Here is a 25,463-nt window from a genome sequence, read left to right on the forward strand (position 1 = left end):
ATGAAATCCTACTTCCTATATCCTATTTATTCAATTGCACATGAGCAATCCATTGGCACCTAGTGAAGTGAATGCACAAGAGAGATCATACCGTGGGTATAAAACATATTCAAATTGAATAAAAATAAATAGAAATCATACAGCAGTTAGTGTTTTAAAAATATTAACTGTTACTTAATATTTAAATGTATTTTCAAGCAAGTATACACAAAACTACAATTATTCAATTGATGCAACTCAGTAATTTTTATTGCAACTGGAAGACAATACATCACAGAAACTTTATGGTAGGTTTTGGGAAAGTGTTATTTACAATAATAATTGATGAAATAGTTTGTCTTTGGCAATATGATTACACATCAAGAAAATGTAAAATGCAAGTATGCTTCTAAATCAACACTTTCATATTTCCTAAAGATCGGCTGATTGCACTTGCCTTCGGACTGCTCATTTAGGTAAACACAAATACAACTTAACACCACTGTTTATTCCCCCATCACAGTTCTTATTTCAATATTCATGAAATTGGCAGTTTCATACGCCAAGTACAGCAAAAAAAAAAAAAAAAAATTGGTTTCTTATTATGGTACTAAATTAACTTATTGGCCAGTTAAGGTCATGTGACCCTTAAGCATTGATATTAAACCTCTTGGTCTTTTGATTGCTTTATCACTTTTTTCTGTAAAACAAAATATTTCAGAAATATTACAGAATCAGAGTATAAAAAAATGTACAAGTTTATAATGCTTTTTCATACACACACAAGTCATTCCCCCAACATTTTACTGATGGCAGTTTTAAGTAGTGAGTGTGAATGATGCAGGCATGGAATTGGTTATTAAATGCAGGTATTACTTTTAATTGTTGTCCCAGACACATACTCAGGAAATGTACAATGTTCAATTAACTTAAAAATGCACTAAATTTCAGTCTTATATAAACTAGAAACAAAAATAGGTATTGGGATTTCAGGCCACAGTAATGGAAGGATGGAGTCCAATTTCTAGCTATGATATATTATCCATATTAGCATCTGAACATCCAATATAGAATATCAGCTTTCGGTGAAATCCACCCTCCGTTGAATGCCAGCTCAAGGCCTTTTGCATCACTTAAATCCATAATGTTGGGCTTAAGTGGTGGATCTTCAATGCTGGTGGTCTGATCCAAAGCCCACTGAAGATAATTGAAAAAACACTCCCATTAATTTCAAATAGGCTTTGGATCAGGTTCTGGGCGAATTTCACCCTCTTTACAAAAGGAATAGAAATCCCATGCTATACTCATTGCAAATGTGATACAGTAGAAAAAAACAATTATATATTTTCAGATAAATACTCTTTGTTTCAATGCTAACAGAAAAGAGGAAAGGCTACTTGTTTCGCACAACAACTCAGAAGTGACCTTTGTTAACTCATTTCTGATTTTAAATGTACACCAGCAAAATACAGCACCATAGACACATCAGGTTGAGAATTTTTTTTTCTTTTTTCTTTTTTTGGTCAGTGAAGCTAGTACTTGTTTGCTGAACTGTGGAAGAATTATAAGGTCATATACACTATCAATGATAAAGCAACCCAGCTGACAAGTCTGTGCTTAATTCAAGAATAACCAGTATTAGAAATAAAGTAAAAACAAAAAACCCTAATAAACCACTGTCAATTAATACTTCCTAAAGAAAAGGGGATTAACAGATGATTTCACAAAGGTATGCAGATTTATACAGAACACTAACTGTTATGTGTAAATCCTCAAACTCCATCTCAAAATAGAAACACACAAGATGTATATAGCTTGATTTACACATTCTGATTCAAAGGAAAAAGACATAATTACAACTTTGTAACTGCGTTAACTGCAATATAAACCAAACAGAAGTTCAAAGTTTGGCAGATAACTAAGAAGAGGGTTATCACTTAGGTTATATAGCAAAGTGTTGATGTATATTACAGAGAGTAGTATAAATAATAAAAAAGTATTATTTAAATTAGATCACAGTGCTGCATTATGTGCATAACAGTGTTTGATATATTACTGGAGGGCTGTGAAGAACAACACTAAAGACTTAACTGGTCAGACTGTCAACACTGATACTCTGTTACAATCAAGAGGATGTACAGTTCAAATGCTCTTTTGCTGGCAAAGTCAAGAAGATAGATAGATGGATATTTTTTAAAAGCAACCTTTTCTAAATAAAATAAAATAAAAGTATCTTGGGCAGCTGTGACCCAACTGAAATAACTTGATTCACTTGCTTAATGAGGTGAATTGCATTTGTATCTGAAATTGTGAACATGTTTTCCACACTTTTATTATGAACCTAGAGCTCATGGGAGTACATTTTTCAGAGCCACAGAGGGCCAGATTTGTAAAGGTGTGGAGGTGCCTAAAGATGCAGATGCCCAGGTACCTGCCCAGTGGAATTTTCAAAAGCCCGAAACAACTAACTCCCACTGATTTCAAAGACAGTAAAACATCGAGGCATATTTGAAAATCCCACTAGGCATGTGCCTATATGCACCCTTAGGAACCTAAATACCTTTACAAATTTGGCCCTTAGTGACTTAGGAGCCTCTCTCTCAATTAAAGTCAAAAGGTCACTCTTGGTTTAGGTGTTTTTAGAAATTTTACCCATGGCACTATTTGGTGGATGATTTAGGACCAAATTATCTGCTTATGAAAATTGACATAACTCCATTATAGCTCTATTGAGTCCAAATAAGTAGGGAATTTGGTCCATAGTTTTCAAAGCGAGGCAGTAATTCAGTCAAATGTAAAAGACCAGTGTGTGTGTTTAGGGATTTTCTTCTCCCACACTAGTGTAAATCAGAAGTAACTCCAAGGACATCAGTTAAATTACCCACAAGTATGTAACCCATGGATGATGAGAATTGAACTCAGAGGCTCATTTTCTAGAGCTAAGGGGGTGTGTCTCTCATCTCACCAACCCTCGTTTTAACTCCAGTGATGCCCTGGAGTTACTTCTGGTTTCAACACTTGTGAGATCACAATCAAGCTCCGTTTTTAGGAAGATACATTTCATGAAATAGCAAAGCTGCTCAAGACCTGTGCTTAGCATTTTTAAAAGGCAAAACTTCATCAAAATGATTTTACAAAAGAACATCAAATATTTTGCAGCATATAAGCAATGAATGGTTGATTCCTTTACACCTGCAGACTTTAACAGAATCTATTTGTGGCATTAGCTCTGGCTTACAAATGTTTCTCCCTCCCAAATGAATATTGTAAAATGTAAGAATGTTTGTTAATTATAAACCACCCTTAAAAATCCTCTCAGGTCTGTAACTTGCCATTGATAGTCTGCTGCCCTGGTATCTTTTTTCATACCAGCTTTGAGGAACATTAATTTTGAAAGATTTTTAAAATACTAGAGTGGGGAAAAAATAGATGTTTAGAGATTTTCGGAGCTCTTCCTCAAAAATGGCTACGTCAGAAAAAAAGTCTGGCAAATGATAAAGTCCATAATATGATCCAATTACCAGTTAGTTTTGGCAGGATTTTAAGAATAGTGACAATTGCACAGAGGTGTTGGCAATGTATTTTTATTTATTTATTTAATTCTTGAGCGTATTTACGAACATGCATTGTATTGGCTTTATAATGTTTGGTTACATAATAGACTGGACGGACCTTAAATAGTCCTTCCAATCCAATGTACAAAGAACACACCTATTTAGATAAATGAATATTTAACTGATGGAACCAAGACCAATTCCGAAGAAGCTACTGTGCTCAATCAGGCACAAATCACATGTTTTAAAAGGTGGCTTGTAAGTATTTATTTTTTTTAAACATACCAATCTGTAGTTATGTACTGAATGTCACCAGTTATATGTATACGAATTCTGTACAAAATATTTTTTAAACTTAAAACAATAGGTTGTTTTATCACTTATATACTTCATGCCCTTCTTGAATAGTCTACAGGGGGCATTAGTACAAAACCAAACTTCTGGTTCCTCTCTTTTAGTGGGCCTTGAAAGTATTTTATAAAACACAGCCTATTGACATCTTCCCAGTAGGCCAGCCTAGAAGCTACAAATTGCACCTGCAAATATTTAAATATACCAGCAAGTCCATAAAGGAGTTATTGAAGTCTTACAGAAATAATATCTTTTAAGACAACCTGCCTAATTAGGTATTTATGTACAAGATTGTTTTCTTGGGTGGATAACACTAGTGATAATTACATATTTAATCAAGTAGCCAAATTAGGAAATAGTACTTATGGAACAGATACTTATCTCAGTTCCACTGGTGTAAGTCTGGAGTAACTATTCTAGTCAGTGAAGTTACTGTGGAATTAGTTTTGTGACCGAGAGCAGTTTTTGCCCACTGGTAGGTGACCATGTCATTTTCTCTGGTGACGGTGGGGAGTAAGCCATTGCTTCGAATTTACTTGATGCCACTAAATTTTACTCTTAATTGTATTTAATATTAATCAGGCTGGTGAGATGGAACAACATATGCACAAGTGTGTATTACAATGGTTTTTGGGGCAAGCTGATGCATTTTCATTTGCAGTCACTCTTCCCAGAAGTCCATGAAACACAAGAGGCCAGATTTTCTAGTGCAGTTGTGTAGCACTATCAGTGGATTCTGGCCACAGAGCTGGCATATCTGCCAACAGGAGAATGACCCCAGTGCAGTCATGAAGGGACTCTACCCAGAGGAAGCAATATGGCTGACGCACCTCTAGGCTGCACTGATCCCTAAGTTATGGGTTTTTGCTTCTCAGGGCTGCTAGCAACCAATGCAGTCGGTAGGGTTCTAATTTACACCTGGGGACCAACCCTGCACACAGTGGACACGGATCAGCTGAGTGCAAGGGTTAAACCATCTTTGCTTCCCACCGTCTCAATCTACGCTGCTTGAAGTTCTCCCAGACTAACATCCAGCCCATGGACTACTATTCAATTCACAATATAGTCAGGGTCTGGGGTCCTGATACACACTTAGGCAAATCAGAAAAAAAGAAATAAATTTTGGTGCTGCACCCTTGTGCTGTAGTATATTTTCTATACAACAGAACACCCATTGAGCATAGCAATATTGGCAGACCATAGTAATCCACTGCACAATCCTTCCACTTCCTAAACCAAATGAAAAACCCAAATGCCTCATGGTGCAATTTTTCTTTTACTCCATTGGGTGGGCAATCACATCCCTCTATAGTTTCCTGTTCATGGGCTATACTCCTTCCTCATGTAACTCTATGGATTGAAACAGTTATACCAGGGATAAATTTGGTGGCCTCAAGTTTTTAAAGACGACAAGATAATTTTATTTTATGAAATGATAGGGATTTTCAGTCCCTGTAATGTTCCTTTTGCCTCTAGGATCTTCTTAGTGTAGATGATTTTAATGCCAAATTCACAAATTGGGGTGGGAGAGAGTGTATTTTCTTCACAGCTTCCCCCCCCCACACTTCCAGGGAATTCCAATCGAATTATCAACATTTTCATGAGAGTAGCACAATTGTACCTGAATCGCTTCCTCTAACCCTGTGCTATATCTCTGATCACCATCCATAAGGCCCTTTACTAACTTCATTTCTTTTCATGGCAAATTAGCAAAGCTATTCACTGACATACCTATCCCTGAACCAAATCCGAATTATGTTCCTCAATTAAGCTCCTATTATTCTCTTGATTCTATCATACACACTCACTACTAAATTTGCCCTCAGATTATTGCATCATGTTACACATGTACAGGCAGAGAAAGGACATTTTTTTTTTTTTTTTTTTAAAAACAGAAGTAGGGAGCGGGGGCTGAATGTGCAGACAAGGCAGTATATAATTCAACCATCCAAGCCCTACCAGAGTGTGAAGATATTTTTAATATTGCAGAGTAAGTTCCCCAACAGTCAGTGTTTGTCCCTGAAGAAGGTTAAACCTTAAACACCTGCTTCAAAAAACCAAAACAAACAAACAAAAACAAAACAAAAAAAATAAAATAAAACAGACTCTAAGCCTAAGGGCTTAAAAATTAGAGGCATAGCCTTTTTCTCTATTTTCTATATTTATATGAAAATAATTCATGCTTCATGCTAAATACATTATTTACCTTACAAGAACTTTGTTATCTTTGAATTAAAAAAAAAAAAAAAAAAAGTAGTTGTTTTTCATTTCCCCTCCCCCAAATCCATGCAACGTGGATCAGAATTTTCTGCTGGCTACGCTGGTTGAATCTGGAAATCTGATGTTGTTTTTGCACAGACGAATCCTGACTGACAATAACTGCATACTCAATTTTGAGGGCAGTATAGGAGCTCTTGGTTGTACTCTATTTTCTTGTCCATCAATATGCCTTTTTTTTTTTTTTTAATTACACATAATACTAATGGCAGGTTTTGTAGCATTTTTCCCCCCCGTTAGATCAAATATTTTTGATCCACAGAAAAATATTCTGATTTACTTACTTCCTTAATATCTACTGTAATTTCTTAGACTTGATTGCTTTTCACTCAGGCAGTTTAGAAGACATAGCTTGTTTTCCATATTATTATTATTATTATTTTTTGCACGCAGTGCCAATCTTCAGGCTTATGGCTTTTTGAACATTCTTTTAATTTAATATAGAAGACAGAATTCAATGATTAACAATACCATTAACGATTCCCTCCCCCCCCCCCATTTCTTCTCATTATTTCACTGAAACCCGTTGCATACACAGTTCAAATTTTCCATAACTTAAAGTTATCAGTCTTCACATTATGAGCCACGTATAGTACAGGGAGCACTAATAATGCATTACTGTATGCGCGATTGCTTTCAGTGGCTATCCAAAACTTCTATGGCACAACTGTATCCAACTGCCACCGGTTCTTGGTTTGGTGTTGAGGACTCCATGCCTCCTCCATCCTCCAAATCTCCTTATTCACGTTCACTTATAAACCCAATTGTAAGGCCATACTTTTTAACCTAAGGGCCAGGCCTGAATGATTACTGAATTATGCACATCTCTTCTAGGTATAAGAGGGATTTCCGAGGGCCAAATTGTACTCCCATCACAATAATGTTGATGTCACTGCGTATTCAACCATGCGTTTCTGACAAGCTGGAGAAAGCAATGGTGATTTTGGCTTTTTTTACTTTGTGTCTTCAGGTAATGAAAAGCTTTTGTAAATTAGCTGAGTGTCAGTATGAGTTCTATGGCTTCAATCTCCTTTAAAAATAAAAATCTTAAGGGTCCAAAAAAAGAAAAAAAAACCAAAAACCAAAACAAAACAAAAAATGCTGATATTGCCACAAATCATTAGAATTCACCTGACGTGCTGAAACAAAATTTTGTAAGTTCAAACAAATCAATGATTTGTTCTAATTTTTTGTGGTTTCCTTTTGCTCTTTCTGCCCCTTTGCCGTCCGATTGGTGATGTTATTCAAACAGGACCGAATTCCTGCTAAATGCAGGAGTGATCCAGCTGCTTCTTTCATCTCCTCATCGTCACTCTCTGGGGGCTTTTCTGTACGTCTCTTTTTAAGAGGCAGTGTGTCACTTGGTACTTTTTTCACCTTCAGTAAATGTTGCCTTTTCTTGTGCTGGGATGCATACCCACTGTCAGCTAAAGAGTCCTTGGTCTCCTTTCGGTTTTGCTTTTTGTCCTCCTCTTCTGTTTCACTATGGCTCTCGTGGCTCTGGAAGCTAACTTCACTCCCTTCGCTGCTGTCTTGGCTGCCTTTAGTAGCAAATTCATAATGGTCATCAGCAGAGGAAGAGGAAACAGAGTCACTAGCAGGTGAAGTGCTCCTGTGGTTGGAAGCTTTGGCACTGCTATAGTTGTGATCCTCCTTTGGGTCGCCACTAACCACTGGAGAGCCACACGACTGTTCACTTTCTGTCCTCATCCGGCAGTTTGCTAGTCCATTTCTGTTAAAACAATATGAAATATCCTTAGAAACCACGTACACATAATGCTGTTCTAATGTGAAATGCAACAATCGTGGACTAAATGGACTCAATATGGCTACCAAAGTAACGATCATTCTAGGCCTGATCCAAAGCCCCATTAACTCAATCAGTGGGAGCTTTCCTATCAAAGTCAATCATCTTCGTATGGGGCCTCATAGATAAAACTCAACAATTCAAAACAGACTGACAGGAGTGAGCGGTACAGTCACAAAAATTGACATTCCGACAGTTCATATTTATTCTTCATCAATAAAACTATCTAATTTATGCTTACAAACAAACAAAATCACACCACTAGTTTTCAAAGAGATAGAAATGGCAGTTCGGTGACCTGGAAATTTAACTCCTCCTTTCCTTTGTATGTCAGTACTACTGAAGACTGGAATCAGAAACTTGCTAGCGGGTTTGGAGACAGATGTGTGTTTGTTTTCCCCAGCTATGTGATTCTGACCATAGAGAACACCTTGTTCTGTCAATAAGTTAAGCTGCTGTGGCTTCTGACTAGGCACCGTGACACAGTGAGCAGAGGTGTACAACAGCCAGGTAACATTTCACTGTCACTTTTTGGACCATAAACACATTAAGAAAGAGAATCAACATTTATTCTGACTATATCAAAAGAAGAGGGGCATCCTCAGTACTGTCAATCTTAATATCTATTTACATAAGTGATCCACAAAATATTTTAAGAATGGTAATAAGAAGTAAAACTCTGCTTTTCCGCTACAAGGCATCATTTGGGATAATGTCTTCCCTTCCTATATATCTCTGTACCGTACTTAGCACAGTGGCACCCCAATTCTGATTGAGGCCTTTGGGTGCTACTGTAGTATGAAAAACGTATAACCACTACAGTCCATTTTCACTCCAGTGAAGTCAATGGCAGTTCTGCTGTTGATTTACATGGGAAAAGAATGTGTCCCCCATGCAGCAAGTATGTGAAAGCAGGGCCTAATCCTGCACAGTGCCCTCAACTCCCACTAAGCAAAATGGGAGAGGAAGATGCTCGGGACTCATTCTACAGACTCCTAACTACTAACGAGAGAAATACTAGACTGTTTTCAGTATCACTTGATGAACTGCTTTTAAAATCAAGTCTTGTCACCTTCGCATAATTCAACCTTGCCAGTCTTTCAAGCCAATGCTGGATAAGTGACTTCCTACAAGTATCCTGAATGTAAAGGTTTCTCAAAAGGAATGTTCAGAGGAATAGCACCCTGCCAAATCAAATTTACTGATCCCCTCTCCATTTAAAGTAAATTATGGGGAAGTGGTTCAGGTTGGACCTGAATGGAACTTGGACCTGCCTTCTGGAACTTGTTTCTTTTCAGAAACAGGACAATCTTATTCATTTCCCAAGAGTATGGGACAAACTTTTATAATACAGAAAAGAAATGAGCTGTGCATAAAGGCACAGTTTCCATCTGTCTAACAGAACAAACAATGGCTAGAGATGAAAGCAAACTTCTCTGTTTGTCTAAGACCTATCTTATTCTGTTGAAGTAGGAAATAGAGTTCCAAGAACCAGCAACAACACAGTGCTGGAAGATGGCTAATTAGTCATTCTAAATTTTCTAGTTAGAATATTTTGGGGAAAACATGTAAATACAAGGTCTAGTGATTGGCAAATAAAGTCTCTCACCAACCTCTCTTGCTCAATAAAATTTAATTTGTCCTAGATTTTAGAGTAGGTTTATGATCCATGAATTATATACAGGACCCAGCAGGAAGAGACAAAGCTCCTTCAATTATTAATAACTAAATGCAGTGTCATTCATGATTGTGCAGCAAGCCAGCTGCATTTACTTTGAGATGGTTTACCACTGCAGGGGTTGTCGTTAGAGGATGCCAAATGCTTAAAAGAAGAAATCATCCATACAAAGTAGTTGTAAGGTGAATTTATAACCAACTCCTTAGAATCATTCATTAAAAAGGAATCACGGGATACATTTTAAATAACAAATTCTTCACTTTTTAGCTAAATTTACATGTAAATATGATCAAAATTACCATAAATTAGCATAAAATTAAAGTTAGGTGATTTTACTAGGCAGCTAATAGTCTGAGCAATGTGGCTCAATAAAGATTGCAACGATCTTCAGCATAAATTCTTGCTCAAAGGAAACAAACACTGGACAAAATAGGTGGGAAATCAAACAGTATATTTATTAACTAGACCGTAGGTAAACAAGGTTTTTAATGGACCTTCCTATCATTAGATCTTGGCATAGTTTGTTTTGAATGACCATTAAATAAAAAAGCAACAACTCCACAGGAAAGAGCAGCAACATCTCCCTAAAAACTGCTGATTTGCCCCTTGAGTGCATTGAGCAGACTCTGGTGTTTGTTTTGAAACAGATGGGCTACAATTTGGAGTAAAGACCCAATGACTTACTCAAAATTCCAATTCTTTTGCAAAGTATATAAAAAAAATGCCGAGAATTCTAGGATTATAGGGGGAATGGAAACTACTATAAGGAGATCCCATCAGTATCCGAATAACCACAAAAAATGGAAAGAAGGAAAAGAAAGAAAGGGTGGTCCATAGAAAGGTGCAAGAAAGAAAAAGTATTAGAGAAATGGGAAGAAAGGAGGGAGTACACCAAGGCTCTCAGAATGGAAAGCATTAGGGATAGGGCTGGTCAGAAAATGGATAACTTTTACTACAGAAAATATTTTCTGTTCTTCATTAATATTTTGAAATTTTTAAAGTTTTCCAACCAGTCCTGCTTAAGAAAATAAAAGAGAGAGATAGCAGGTCAAGGAGACAATTGGTAAGGATACCAGCAGAAATGAAAATGAGTGAAACAGATGGAATGTTTTAGTATCTTCAAAAAGATCAGATATTGTGTATCCAAAAGTAAACAAATAATTGTTACCTTGAAGCAATAGCTCAAATACACGAGATGTGAAGACTTCCCTATACTTGATGTTAGCAGATGAATATAACGAGTGGAATTAAAATAATATCTAATCCATTTCCATTGCATATGCACTTCTAAGGCACTTCCAAGACCTAATTCTTTGTATTGCTGCTATGAATTCATACATTTGCTAACAAAACAAATAGTGTAATACTGGGTGTGAGCCAAAGCACCTCTATATTCACACCCAACACAGTATTATTATAATATTTGTACACAATATGCCTTGTGAGGTATAATTTGAAAACTAGTAATTCGCTGGTCAATAATTTCATGGTGAAATGTATATAGCAGCGTAAAAGTAAAGTTATTAATTCCCTTGTATGATGTTATTAACACATGTTCAAAACCAGACAGCCCTGCCTAGGCAAAAGTCGTTAAACAAGTCTCTCCTAAACAAAGACACGTGTGTTTACCTCAATTTACGTACAAGTAGTAAACAGGATCTTCAAGACAGCAGTGGGAGGAGATAGCAGGGAACACAACAATTTGCATTTCATCAAACAAAAGTGAACAAAAATGTGTGTGTGGTGGGGAAGAACATGGAGCCTCCTTCACCAGCAGTCTACATATCACCTTCCTCACAGCTTGAATGAACTTTATTTTGAGAGGTAACTTCCAGAAGAATCCATTTCAGAGGTTCAATGTACTATAAAAGAAAGGGGCAGAAAACCCCAGGTGATCTCTTTCACCTAAAATGATCAAGGCACCAGCACCTCTGGAAGAGATCCTGACCAAGGAGAGGGTCACCATTTTGCAGAAGACTGTGGGTGAGAAAGGCTATCTTGAACAGTCTCGAACGACATCTTTCTGGATTAAGACTTTTAGATATGGAGTTTTCACTTTTATTTGCTTTTAACCATTCCTAACTATCTCTTATACTTGAACTCACTTAAAATCCCATCCTCTTCCGTTAATAAACTTGTTTTACTAGTAATCTAAGCCAACAGTACTGTGGTTTGTACTAAAGTGAATGTCAGGTCCAGTGATGCGGCAAACTGGTGTGTTTTCTCTCTTTAAAGGAGCAAATGAACCATATTATTTCACTGAACTGTCCAGGAGAGGGCTGGACATTACAGAGCACATGTTCAAGAAGTAAATGATAACACCTCTGTCAGTCATTCAGTGTTTATAAATGCCAGAAAAATAGTATTGTGTGCCTGGGTCTAGCCTATTCAGTTAAAAAACCAAGACAAATACAAATAATGTATATATAGAGATTGTGTATCAGAAGGCCTCTAAACACAACCCTCTCTACCACTGAAGCATTAATAAAACAAAAATGCCCATTTTGCCTAGTGTATTTTTTTTTAAAAGGGGAGTTTAGACAGATATGTAAAAATGCTAAACTCATAATCACAGTGATAAAAATGCTACTAAAAATCAATGCCCCACAAAGATTTTTAAATTACCCAAAAGTTCATCCAGATTTTCTAGTAACTAGCACTTTTCAAGTTGTTTCATGCCAAATCTCTAGCCTGTAGCACAGACCACTGGGATGTGTTTTGTTGCCTCATCCTTCTGGCACTGAAATATTTTGTTTTTCTGATGGACCTTAACTAGATTTGAAAACACTTAAGATTTATAAATCCACAGCTACAGTGTAAAGATTTTTTAAAAAAAAGAACAAATAATTAAATTTGACTAGGCCATAGTCAGACCATGTGGGGTGTTGCCAGAAAAAGGATGGCCATTTTAAGGTCTGATTCCATTCTCATTGAAAATCAATAGAAGTTTTGTTACTGATTACAGAGGGAGCAGGATGGAGTCTACCATGGCTGGATCTCCTCTCTGCAAGACAGTAATGAAATGATTTCACCAGTATGGTGTTAGTGGGTCCCAATTTGCAGGGGGTCATCTTCTAGAAGAGACAAAACTGAAGTCCAAACCATTGAAGGCCATTAAAGATCTCAAGGTGCCTTTTCTGTGTGTGTATGTGCAAGCATACAGATGTTTGCTCAAGCTCCTGGGCAAATTCCAATAGAGGTAAATAAATGTTGCCTATGTGAATTCCTCTAGTGGTTTCAACTGGATATGGTATTATTCACGTCCTGTCCTTAACTGTTGGGTAGTTCTCCTTCTAAACACCAGCTACATTCCACCCGAGATGGCTGCATTTTACAAGTGGCTGAAGTGAACTCTGTATATAGTTGGAATATCAGTTTAATTGTTTTTGGATTCTTCTGAATGAAACATGTTATGGATGTGTAAGTGGGAGTTTTAGAATCTGAGAGAGTACCCCAATTAAAAGAACAGGAGAAAACAGGGCATGTCAATTTTTCTTCTGGACACTGCAAGTTTCCAGGTTTGTTATAACCCATATAGTAAACTCTACACTGCAGGAAAGTCACAGGTTACTTTGCAAGTTGGTGGAATTGTCATGTAGATAGCACTGTACAGGACAACAAGAAAGCAAATTAAAAATAAGTAGGGCTCACTTGTATGATGACTGATGTGACCCTATCCATAGAGCCCTGCGCAGATAAAAAAGGTGTATCCACATCTGATCTGCAAAAATGGTCTGTGGATACCCGCAGATTTGCAGGGCTCTATCTATCCAGGAGTTGCTGAATAGAAGTCAACACTGGTAAGTCAGTTACGCTATTGACAGAAAATCTCCCTGTGAGAGTTTCTATCATAACAACAAACATGCAAAGGACTACAGCAAATATAAATCTTGTAATGATCCATTAACAAACATACAAACTGGATTTTTTTTTTTTTTTGGCATTAAACAGATTGCTCTAGCCCAGTATCCTGTCTTCCAACAATGACAAATGCCAGGTGTTTCAGAGGGAATGAACAGAACAGGTAATCATCAAGTGATTCATCCCCTGTCACCCATTCCCAGCTTCTGGCAAACAGAGGCTAGGGACACTTCACAGCATGGTTTTGCATCCCTGCCCATCCTGGTTAAGAGCCATTGATGGATCCATCCTCCATGAACTTATCTAGTTCTTTTTTGAACCCTGTTATAGTCTTGGCCTTCACAAAATCCTCTGGCAATGAGTTCCACAAGTTGACTGTGCATTGTGTGAAGAAATACTTTGTTTGTTTTAAACCTGCTGCCTATTAATTTCATTGGGTGATCCCTAGTTCTTGTGTTATGAGGAGTAAATAACACTTCCTTATTTACTTTCTCCACACCAATCATGATTGTATAGACCTCTATCATATCCTTCCTTAGTCGTCTCTTTACCAAGCTGAAAAGTCCCAGTCTGATTACTCTCTCCTCATATGGAAGCTGTTCCATAACCCTAATAATTTTTGTTGCCCTTTTCTGTATCTTTTCCTATTCCAATATATCTTTTTTGAGACTGGGCAACCAGAGCTGCACGCAGTATTCAAGATGTGGGCATACCATAGATTTATATAGAGGCAATATGATATTTTGTGTCTTATCTGTCCTTTTCCTAATGATTCCTAACATTGCTAGTGACTGCCGCAACACATTGAGTGGATGTTTTCAGAGAACTATTCAGAATGACTCCAAGATCTCTTTCTTGAGTGGGAACAGCTAATTTAGACCGCATCGTTTTATATGTATTGTTGGGATTACGTTTTCTCATGTGCATTACTTTGCATTTATCAACACTGAATTTCATCTGCCATTTTGTTGCCCAGTCACCCAATTTTGTGAGATCCCTTTGTAACTCTTTGCTGTCTGCTTTGGACTTAACCATCTTGAGTAGTTTTGTATTATCTGCAAATTTTGCCACCTCACTGTTTATTCATTTTTTCCGGATCATTTATAAATATGTTGACTAGGACTTGTCCCAGTACAGACCCCTGGGGCACACCACTATTTCCCTCTCTCCATTCTGAAAATTGACCATTTATTCCTTTCCTTTGTTTTCTATCTTTTAACCAGTTACTAATCCATGAGAGAACCTTCCCTCTTATCCCACGACAGCTTGCTTTGATAAGAGCCTTTGGTGACGGACCTTGTCAAAGGCTTTATGAAAATCTAAATTGTCCTCACAAAAAGAATGCTTTGTCTATATCAATATCAGATTTAGAGAGTTAAAACAAATGTGGCCCTTTTCACGCTGGAGAAGGAGGCAAGTTAAATTCAGCAGTCAAATATTTTTGTAAAAGGAACACCTCCTTCAGCTCCACAAAATAACTCACTATGCATAATACAGCAGGAAATGGGCCTGCACTGCAACCTGGATTTTTTTTTTTTTTTTTGGTATTAAACAGATTGTTCTAGTAATAAACAAAATTAAGAATATCTATATGGAAATACATTCCAGCTCCTTTACGCAGACAACCTACAGTCATTCATGGATGGTGTGGGTGCATAACTCTGCTTATGTCTTGGCACCTATGCTGCATACTAAATTTATTTCTGTTCATTTAGTTATTGCTTGAATGACTGATTCAGAAAAACAAATAAATAAAACAAACCAGCATGTGAGACAGGGACACCATTCCTTACCACCATGTTGGACTTCACAGACAAACTAGGTTTGGGCTCTAAGGCTATGTGCACACTACAGCTTATGACAGCAGAACTTATGTTGCTCAGGGGTGTAAATAAACCACCCCTGGAGCGACACTTTCCACGTGCCATTCTAGGCATTGGCTGTACCCAGAAAAGATCTACAGCTGTACAATGGGAATAATGATACTGATCTCCTTTGTAAAGCACTCCGACATCTATTGAGGAACCGCACTATGTAAGAGCTAGTATGATGATGAGGGACCTGATTACCTAGGATAGAACATCTCTTCCTATACATTATCTTGACTGATTAGGTGCTTCTACGAACAGGCCCCAAATTGTGCTCTCATGAGGACTTTAGGCTGGACATTCCAATGGAAGAGGGGGAGGGGGGTCCCAGACTATGGAATTTGCTTCTTCAGGTAGTCAGAGCTGAATCTTCAAATCATCAGTCAAGCCTTTGCCTACTCTAAGGCGTGACTTGATTTTTCTGTTTACAAAAACGTTAAATGAAAGTATGTGCCTGGAGGCCAGAATGTCACTGTACATGTTTTTAAGTGTGCTCAGATGATGCCACAGTGCTGGGGTACACTAAAATTGAATAATACAATGGTTCCCATATTGGAGACTGGAGACATTTTAAAACATCCTACACTCTGAGCAGTATTGGTATCATATTTCACCCAGCTATTTTCTGCTGGCTCCTTGACTTGTCAGCCACAATGTGGAAAATAGTGGTGGCAAACAAGCTAAAAGTGGTGTGAATAAAGTAAATAAGAACTACTGTCAAAACACATCCAGCTATGTTCTGTTGTGGAGATTTAGCAACAGACGATGATTCATAAACTAAAATAGCATAGGATGCTTTTTTCCATTTACAGATCAGTCTGGAACAAAAGATCTATTTATGAGATTTAAGTCAAATGCACAACAACATAATGATTGTCTCCTCAATGGCTAATCTTTATTCATGTAAAGTGGTGGATGTGTCTTGATTTCACTATTTTTCAATAGGATATTTTATTCAAACAATTCTGTTCAGTCGCACCTTATTTTGTATACAAAAGGTGAAGCGATTATGCGAGATTGCTTCCTAATTTGTTCTTCCTGCAGGGAAAAGTAGGCAAGTAGATGGTAGATTGTGTAGAACTGGGAAACACTGCAACCCATTCACGTCCCACATTAAAAAGCCATAGTTCAGTAAATTGCTCAACTGGATGGAATTGGTGTGAGGTAATACATCAGAAGCCAAAGTTATTTAAACGGGTTAGGTCAATGCTTAGTTAGGTTTTGGCGTCTTCCACAGAAAGGATCTTGAATAATCAATTATCCAGCTGCAAGAGCAATGGCAACACAAAATCTAACTTTTGGTGACTATAACCTGATGCTAACGGCTGCCCAAACAACAGGGCAATTTGCTGAAAGTCTTACCTCCTTGTGATCAATCCATTCTATAAAAATCTCACCAAATGAGGGTAAATCCATCCTCATCATCGTATCCACTCATACTTCACACCTGAACATAGCCATTATATGAACAACATAACCCCATATCTCAATGTCTGTTCTTTGACCCGTTAACTTTTTACCCCCAATCGAGGAGACTGCAGATTATGTATTCCTTACGCCACCTGTTCCTAAACTGAATTTCGCACCCCTTGATAATCTGTACCTTATTCCCTGATAACCAGAAACTTCTACTCTTAAACTCTGTACCATTTTCTTTTTACTTCAACATCCTCCTAATAAAATTATTTGCTTAGCGGTATCCTTCAGCCAGCCAAGGTATGTCACAGATAAGACTAAACTGTTTAGATCTGCAAACTTAAGTGCAGACAGAGAAATAATACAAAGGGATCTACAGAAATTAGATTGTAGAAAGGAAGTAACAAAACAAAAGTCAACCAGGAAGGAAAAAACCTGAAAACTGTCATGCCAAGAGAGATCATGTGGCGTTTGTAGACAGATATATGCTATGACTGCACAGACATAGATAGCACGTGTGCCATTTGATATGGCAGCAAAGAAAGCTAATGCAGTTTTGGACTGAATAACCAAAGCCTGGGCAGGTAATAGCCACTCTCTAAAAGGTAGCTGTCATACTGAACCTGTAATGGGGTATTTGGTACTGGGCACTTCAACACCAAAAAGGTATTGACAGATTAGCGCATGTGGATACAAAAGCTGCACAAGTTACTGTGTGAAAGAACATCCTTGAAACCATGGACATTCCCCTCAGGCTTTTCTGTGCTTTACAGTCCAGCGGATCCTTCATGAAGGCTCTTCTCTTCCACAGAGGATGGGGTGATTTCTGTCATATCAGATAGACAAGCCATTGGTTCTTTTTGGTACTTCAATAAAGTATCTTCAGATCCCTGCCCCCCCCCCCTTTTTTTTTTAAAGTCTGTGATCCTAATTAGCTCTCACAGCACTGAATGGATTTGATGTGAAAGAGAAATACAAAATCTGCATCTGTGGATAATCCAGACTATCCTAAAACAAAAGGATTAAATACATGCACTGGAATTTAAGGACACATATCATACTTTCTCATGATGCAAATCATAGTTGTGCTGAGATCAAGCTATTACAAACAATTGGCATTTCCTCACTTTTGCAGGATTGTTAAATACGCAACAGAACCTATAGCCATTGGGGCAGCCAGGAAGAGCAGAAGAAAGAACCACACATCATTTAAGAGCCAACAGAACCACATAATTTTAGAGAAGGAAAGTATCTATTAGACCCTCTACTCCATATCTTTGTGTAGAACCTGTAGCAACTCTAGGCTCTTTTCAGAGTACCAGCCATGTTAGTCTGTATCCGCAAAAAGAAAAGGAGTACTTGTGGCACCTTAGAGACTAGCAAATTTATTTGAGCATAAACTTTCGTGAGCTACAGCTCACTTCATCGGATGCATGCAGTAAGCTCTTAGAATACTGGTGTCATTTTCTTAAGATAGAATCTATGAAATTCTGAGACCAGATCATGATTCTATGATCATCTAATTTAACCTCATGTAAAATACAGACTATAGGACATTCCTGAATTAAGTCCTGTTTAAACTAGAGCACACGTTATAGAAAAAAACATCCAATCTTGATTTAAAAATTGCCAGTGACAGAAAATCAACCTCTGGAACAATTTAGCAAGGATTGTGATGAATTCCCTTCACTACTAAAAAACTGTGCTTTATTTCCATTCTAAATTTGTCTAGCTTCAACTTTTTATATCTTTGTCTGCTAGACTGAAGCCCCCATTATCAATACAGTAAAAGCTGTGTTATCCGTCGCTTTACCAACTATAAAGCTCTAGAACTGGCATTTCTGATATCCCCATTAAAAGCCCAGTTGGGGTGGGGCCAGTAAGCTCCCTACCTGGCTCCGCATGGCTCCCCGGAAACTGCAATATGTCCCTGCTGCTCCTAGGTGAAGAAATGGCCATGGGGGCTCCGTGCGCTGCCCCCACCCCAAGCGCTGGCTCCACAGCTCCCATTGGCTGGGAACCGTGGCCAATGGGAGCTGCTGGGGTGGTGCCTGTATGCAGAGCTGCCTGGCCACACCTCCGCCTAGGAGCAGCAGGGACATGTCGCTGCTTCTGGGGAGCCGCCCAAGGTGAGCGCCGCCCGGATCTGGCACCCCAAATCCCCTCCTGCGCCCCAACTCCTTGCCGAGCCCCCTCCCACATCCAAACTCCCTCCCAAAGCCCTGCCCCCATCCCATGCCCCAACTCCCAGCCCCCTCTCACACCCAAACTCTTTAGTCTTCATTACCATTCATCAGGGTAAAGACACTATTCCACCTGCTGGAAACAGGAACAGCAGGGGGACAGGAGGTGGTGAGCCTCTCCGAGAACAAAAAATTTAAGCTATATGCTGCCCTGCATAGCATGTCAATATTGGGAGCAAAACTGTGGAAGTCTTCAAGTGGTGGTGGGGGTGGGGGGGGCACGGAGAAAGGACATGTTTCTTTGGAGATATCCCCTTTTTCCTCCGCTAAGCTTCCTCTGATTCTGAAATAATATCCATGTCGTTCAAACGATAGCCATAAGTTGAGGGGGAGAATGAGCTCAGGAGCAGCCACTCTCACTTGTATGTCCTTCCTCACCATTTAGACTGGATTCTATGTTTTAAAAGAATATCATCAATAACTAATCCCATGGCTCTATGATCCCCTCTGGAGCAGAACAGAGGCTCTGCCTGACAGCCAGTGGCATCACTGCTGGAAGATGTGTGGGCTGCCATTCCTGGGTACGGTAGACCTTAAACAGGTGCAGACAGAGGGAAATCCTCTGTATTTCTGGTTGATGCCTCATTCAGCATAGCAGATGAAAAGATGTGGTTTATCAACAGCCCATAAACAGCCATAGGTTGTTATTGAATTAATACCTTCCTCTCTGTGCATGTTTTGTATAAAAGGGAAATAAAGGTCTCCGAGGAAAGGGAAATACTCTGTCTCCAGCTGTTGGTTGGATGAACTACACCTAAGGGTCTGGATATAAAGAGCACTTCCAGAAGCACTGACTATGAAAAGGCACAAACAAGTGAGGCAATTATAATGAATTAAGCTAGTACAGCGGTTCACAAACTGTGGATTGTGACCCCGTTTTAATGGGTTTGCCAGGGCTGCTGTTAGACTTCTGCGACCCAGGGCTGAAGCCGAACCCCGACCTCCACTGGGTGGGGTCAAAGAAAAGCCCAAGGGCTTTGGCCCTGGGCGGCGGGGGTCAGGTTATAGGCCCCCCCTCCCGGGGCTGAAGCCCTTGGGCTTTGGCCCTCCCACCCGTGGCAGCAGGGCTTGGACTTTGGCTCCCTCCCGCCTCGGGTGGCGGGGCTTGGGTCGGTTCAGGCTTTGGTCCCCCCTCCTGGTGTCATATAATAATTTTTGTTGTCAGAAAGGGTCGTGGTGTGACAAAATTTGAGAACCCCTGATCTAGCAGTAATCACAGTATTTTCCTTCATAGATTCGTAACCTCTGGCTGAGAACCTTGATAGCAGATGATGTATCCTGAATGGTCCTCTCCAAACCAGAATCAGCACAAATTATGCAAGTCCACCCAGGGCACCCAACTGGTACACGGTGAAAGCATTTTTTGTAGATATTGAGAACACTGGAAGAGAAGGACAATAGCAACACACCTGGCCAAATTCTTCCATGGTGTAACTCTGTTGTCTCAAGTGGAGTTAGCTTTCACGAAGTAAAGCAAACCACTGAATCAGAGCCCTTAGTATTACCAGACTTTTCTTATGCATCTCGTATTGTCCTCCCTTCCGAAGGATACAGTCCTAATTTCATGGCTTAAAAACAACATTCCATTCTTGAACATTTCAAAATACTCTTGCAAGTGGACCATGCACTAAAAGAACTTCAGATTGTACATCACAAAGTTAATAATGATAGCTATAATGTTTACATACCCTCAGAATTTAAGTATTATAATTGATATTCTGGTGTCTGATATTTAACTCTAGGAAAAGATTTAGGCTAAATATTTGGCTAAATGGTTTGGTTATATATGGAAACACAACAGAACACTTGTAGCGAGAAAAAGAGCTGACAGCACTAAGCTGTCACCATAACCTGCAAATCCATTGATGAAGGTACAGTCCCGCTTTTCAGAGAAGCCAGGGTGCAACAGACAGTCGCTCATGAGACACTTGTCATACAAAGAATGGTGATCCAGGAGTACATGTACTAAAAAGAAAATTAAAAAGCCCACTATGTCGTCTCTTCTAATCTCAGAAATAAAAACAAGTGTCAAGACTTTTGACGACAATCCTTGCATAACCAGAGTATATCCACTGTCTAACAATTAGTTTCTTTAATGCTGGTTCTGTACCTATATACTCTTACCTTACTGCAGCAGCCATGCTTCCAATAGGGTTGATTGGCAATGGCCTAACTCCTGGGAACATTCCTCTACTCAGAACACGAGCTCCATTTTGTATCACTCCAGGGGGAACTAAAAGAAAATTTTTAAACATTTAGAAAAAAATTTTAAGCAGCACTTTTGATGTTAAGCGCTTCAAAATAAAATTAGAAAATGTTAAATAAGAATGTCTAATACAGCGCTCACCTTTAAAATCTTCACAAAAACCTTTGTTCATAGTTAACATTAAAGTGCTATTCACATTATTCTATATGCGAAGTAAAGATTGCAAAATATTTAATGGCAACCACTATTAACTTGGTTCATAGAGGTCACCCTCAAATTTTCTAATTGCCATAGACAATTCCTTACACAACATCCTAGAGTAAACAGGAAAATTTAGGTAACATTGCAATTACTGAAGTAAAATTTATCTAAGGCAAAAATGGCAAATACTTTAGGAAGAACATATTGTAACCAAAATACAAGCCATATTATAAGCCGTTATATCCGTAAGTCATAACTTTTTATCATTGTACACTATTTGAACAGTGATCTTCCATCTTCATTGGGTCCTATCCTATTCAAGAAAAGACTAGGACACCTAATTATACAAGTACTGACTATTTGGACAACAAAGTTTCTTTGGATTTTTAGGGATTTGTAATTCAGCTGAATTCCAGACTGTGGCTTTGGACCACAAGGTTTTGTGCTAGAAGTAAGTACTTTTCATCACACTTGCGTGACATCTACAGTCACTATTTTGAAGTAAAAATGAGAGAGGGAGGATTTCAGGGATATATTTTTGCATTCTTTCCGGCCTATATCAGGAACAAATCCCGACAGCTGCAACGCTACCTCAGCTGTTCTGACCAGAAGAATATTTGAAATGACAGAACTAAGGACTTGTCTACACTGACACTTTACAGCGCTGCAACTTTCTCGCTCAGGGGTGTGAAAAAACACCCCCCTGAGCGCTGCAAGTTTCAGCGCTGTAACCTGCCAGTGTAGACAGTGCACCAGTGCTGGGAGCTGTGCTCCCAGCACTGGTAGCTACGCCCCTCATGGGGGTGGTTTTTTTTAGAGGGCTGGGAGAGCTCTCTCCCTCTGCTATGCCGCAACGACACAAGCCACATGAAAGCGCCACGGCAGCACTTTAACGTTGCCAGTGAAGACATGCCCTCTGGCTCTGCCCACTCCCCGATGTTCTCTGAGGAGTGTCTGTACATAGTGGGTGCACAGCACTTACTTACTCTGTGCAACTGGACCCAAGTCCTGGTTGTCTCATGCAGGATTTTAAGAGGAGGTTCTTACTCCCCATTATGTGCCATCAAAAGCACATAGTGCAAGTCACCATCGAGTCGTTATCATTTAAATTGCAAAACTAGAAATTCTGCATGCAAATTGATCAAAAGCACTTGAGGTATTTTCAAAGCAATAGGGAAAACTACTCCAGATTTCACTTTGTGCACGTGTGTGTGGACGGTGGGGGTGTATTTTCAATAGCAACAACAATCCGTTACAATATTGGCACCACAACTGGGGCCATCTCAGAATGGAACAGTAGCCTTTACCAATCTAACTTTGTCTCTCAGTAAAGTATCCCTATTTAGCCCTGATTTTTCTTTTTCTCATCACTTTTCCTTTAAAAAGTCATTTTCCCATTACCCTCCCAAAGCTGTGGATGGACTCATTCAATTGCCAGTATTATTATTGTGCATGTCTTCTAACTGCTTTTTATTTTTAAAGACCTTTCATTTTATTCTAATTGAAGGGAGACTGGCAATCTAAAAATAAAATACTCTTCAAAAGAAACATTTATTACTATTGCCAGCGTATGTCAACATTTTCAGAAGTAGATGCCTAAACTTAGGCACCTAAATATACTTAGGCACTTAAACTAAAGTGACCTGATTTTCTTAGGTACTGAGCATTAACTGTTCCTGTTGACTTCAAGCTATGGTCCTATCCCATCTTGATTACCATCTCCTCCTAAATGGCATCCTGATTCTCACCTTGCTTCAACTCCAAACCACACAGAACATTGCTGTGAAAATAATCTTTTCCCTTCTGCTTAGAGCATGTTAATCCCTAATCAAATCCTGTCACTGGCTTCTACCCACCTTTGGTTTTTAGCACTTCTGGACAACAGGTCACTTATATTTACATGTCCAAATATAGCTTTCGGTGACTAACTTTAGGCTGGTTTGGAAGTTGACTTTCAGTTATTATAACTGAAATAATTTTAAAAAGTTACTTTTTGCTATTTATGCTGTTCTACTTTTTGCACCCCCCCCCCAACATAGGAAAATCAATGAAGTCAGTTTCACTGCATAACCGTTTTCGCGTCCAGATTCTCAGTGCTCTAATGTTTAGGTTGCAAACACTGCAATGGAATGTTTATTTGTTTAAAACAACTGTTGGGATTTTACAAAAGCAAGCTTGCTTTTACACAATGTAAAATTTTGGACCAAATCTGTGTAAACCGTGCCTATTTAAAGGGGCCTGAATATCAGTGAAGTACAATATACGTAAGTAATATAAGACTAGTAGAGTAAAGCTCAAGGAAAATTCAGATATAAGATTAGGAAAAAACCCAAAAGAGCAACATAGCCTGAAGCAACAGATAAAACTGTCACATATCAACATGGCTTTTCTGACAAGGAGTGTGGATACACAGTATAGGAGAGGGGTGCATATTATGCGGTACTGTTTTTTCAAATGCAAAGTCCCCTTCACTTCAAAGCAATAAATTCTATAATATCAACAATCCTTTGAATGAAGCTTCCCAAGGACAACAGCCTGAAGGGATATGGAGGAATTTGTGATTTATGTTAATGAGTTACAAGTGTTGCCTAAAGAACTTCATGAAACTTCAAGGCCAACATACTGGCAATTCAAATAAAACAAGGGGAAAAAATCAGCACCCAACTCTTCCTTCCTTGCTCCACCTCTGTTCAGATCTGCAAGCTCAGTGTCACATCCAATGAAGTGAGCTGTAGCTCACAAAAGCTTATGCTCAAATAAATTTGTTAGTCTCTAAGGTGCCACAAGTACTCCTTTTCTTTTTGCAAATACAGACTAACACGGCTGCTACTCTGAAACCTGACATTCTCTCCTCTCACTCCTTTCCTTTTCCTGTCCCCTCATATCCAGCCCACTGAAAAACCCTGTTTCTGTCTTTACACCCTTGAAAATCACTCAATTCCTCCCCAGTCGTATGGCTAAAACTGTGGTCCTCTCTCACTCTGAGTATTCCAAGCTCTTTTGTTGCCCAGTTCGCATCTTGCTCCACTGTAAGCCATACAAAATAATGCTATGAAGAGCTTTTTTTCTTCTCCTGCCTCTCAGATCATGATTCTCCTAATCAAATCCCTTCAATAGCTTATACTCCACTTCTGTATCAAGCTCAAGACTCTGTGTCTCAGATGGCAGGTTCTGCACAACCCAACCTATGCTTACATTTCTGCTCTCATGAATATCTCCCTCCCCCCTCCCAACCTTTCATGTCTTCCTCTTAATTGTTCTCTTCATATCTATACCCCTTCTCATCTCATCGTCTTCTATGCTGACCATTTGGAACAGTGTGAAACCCATTTAGAAACATGAAAGATGCAAAATAAAATCCTGCTATCCTTTGAGAAATGTCACCCCGGGAGCAATATTGCTCTCTCTTTAGGCCTGGCTCCCTGTCTGCAGCCCATTTCTTTCCCCACCATTGCCAGTTTTGTTACGCTTGGGTTTAATTAAGGATCTGATCCTGAAAAGTCTTCAGCAAGACTACTTGCCTGAGTATGGAAAAGATTTAGGGACCTTATCTTTAATTTAAAATATGCAGTAGCTGGTATATTGAAAACATCATCATTCCAAATTCAATCATCATTTACTTCAGGTTACATTAATTATGTCATTGCTGCCAATGCCTTTGTTTCACAATACTTTCTGAATTGTCATGTAACAGCATCACTATGTAACTGTCCAGGTGATATCAACATACAAGATACCCGAAAGGTTGGGTGGAACAGAGCAATAGGGACTGGGGGGAGGGGAGGAAGCAATAACGAGCCAAAGCCATAATGAAAACACATATTTTCACTGGTTGAATTGGTGTTAATGGATTTCTGAGCCTCTGATTAAAAAAAAAAGAATGACAACCACCTCATGGTAGAAGTTCTTGATTGATAGGTAATCCATTCAGCCCATATGCTAGGATTGTTTTCTGTTGCATATTTCGTATTACTTGCTCCTATCTTATTTAAAGATCCGGTTATGAAAGTAACATTTCACAC

The 25,463-nt window shown here is 38.8% G+C and overlaps 1 protein-coding gene across 6 annotated transcripts in view; it reads right to left on the minus strand.

The window, feature by feature from the left end:
- Nucleotides 1–225: 225 nt before the first annotated feature.
- The window catches only part of FOXN3 (forkhead box N3), a 308,352-nt gene continuing 283,114 nt past the window's right edge, over nucleotides 226–25,463 (minus strand). For all 6 annotated transcript variants that reach the window (XM_074956098.1, XM_074956097.1, XM_074956100.1 and 3 more), the window contains 2 exons: nucleotides 21,159–21,267; nucleotides 226–7,893 (listed from right to left, as the gene is read on the minus strand). In XM_074956098.1, the coding sequence (XP_074812199.1) occupies nucleotides 7,344–7,893; nucleotides 21,159–21,267 (659 nt within the window). In that variant the 3' untranslated portion in view covers nucleotides 226–7,343. The remainder of the gene's footprint in view (nucleotides 7,894–21,158; nucleotides 21,268–25,463) is intronic.

Source organism: Natator depressus, chromosome 6 (assembly GCF_965152275.1).
Source record: "Natator depressus isolate rNatDep1 chromosome 6, rNatDep2.hap1, whole genome shotgun sequence".
NCBI classification, from domain to species: domain Eukaryota; kingdom Metazoa; phylum Chordata; order Testudines; family Cheloniidae; genus Natator; species Natator depressus.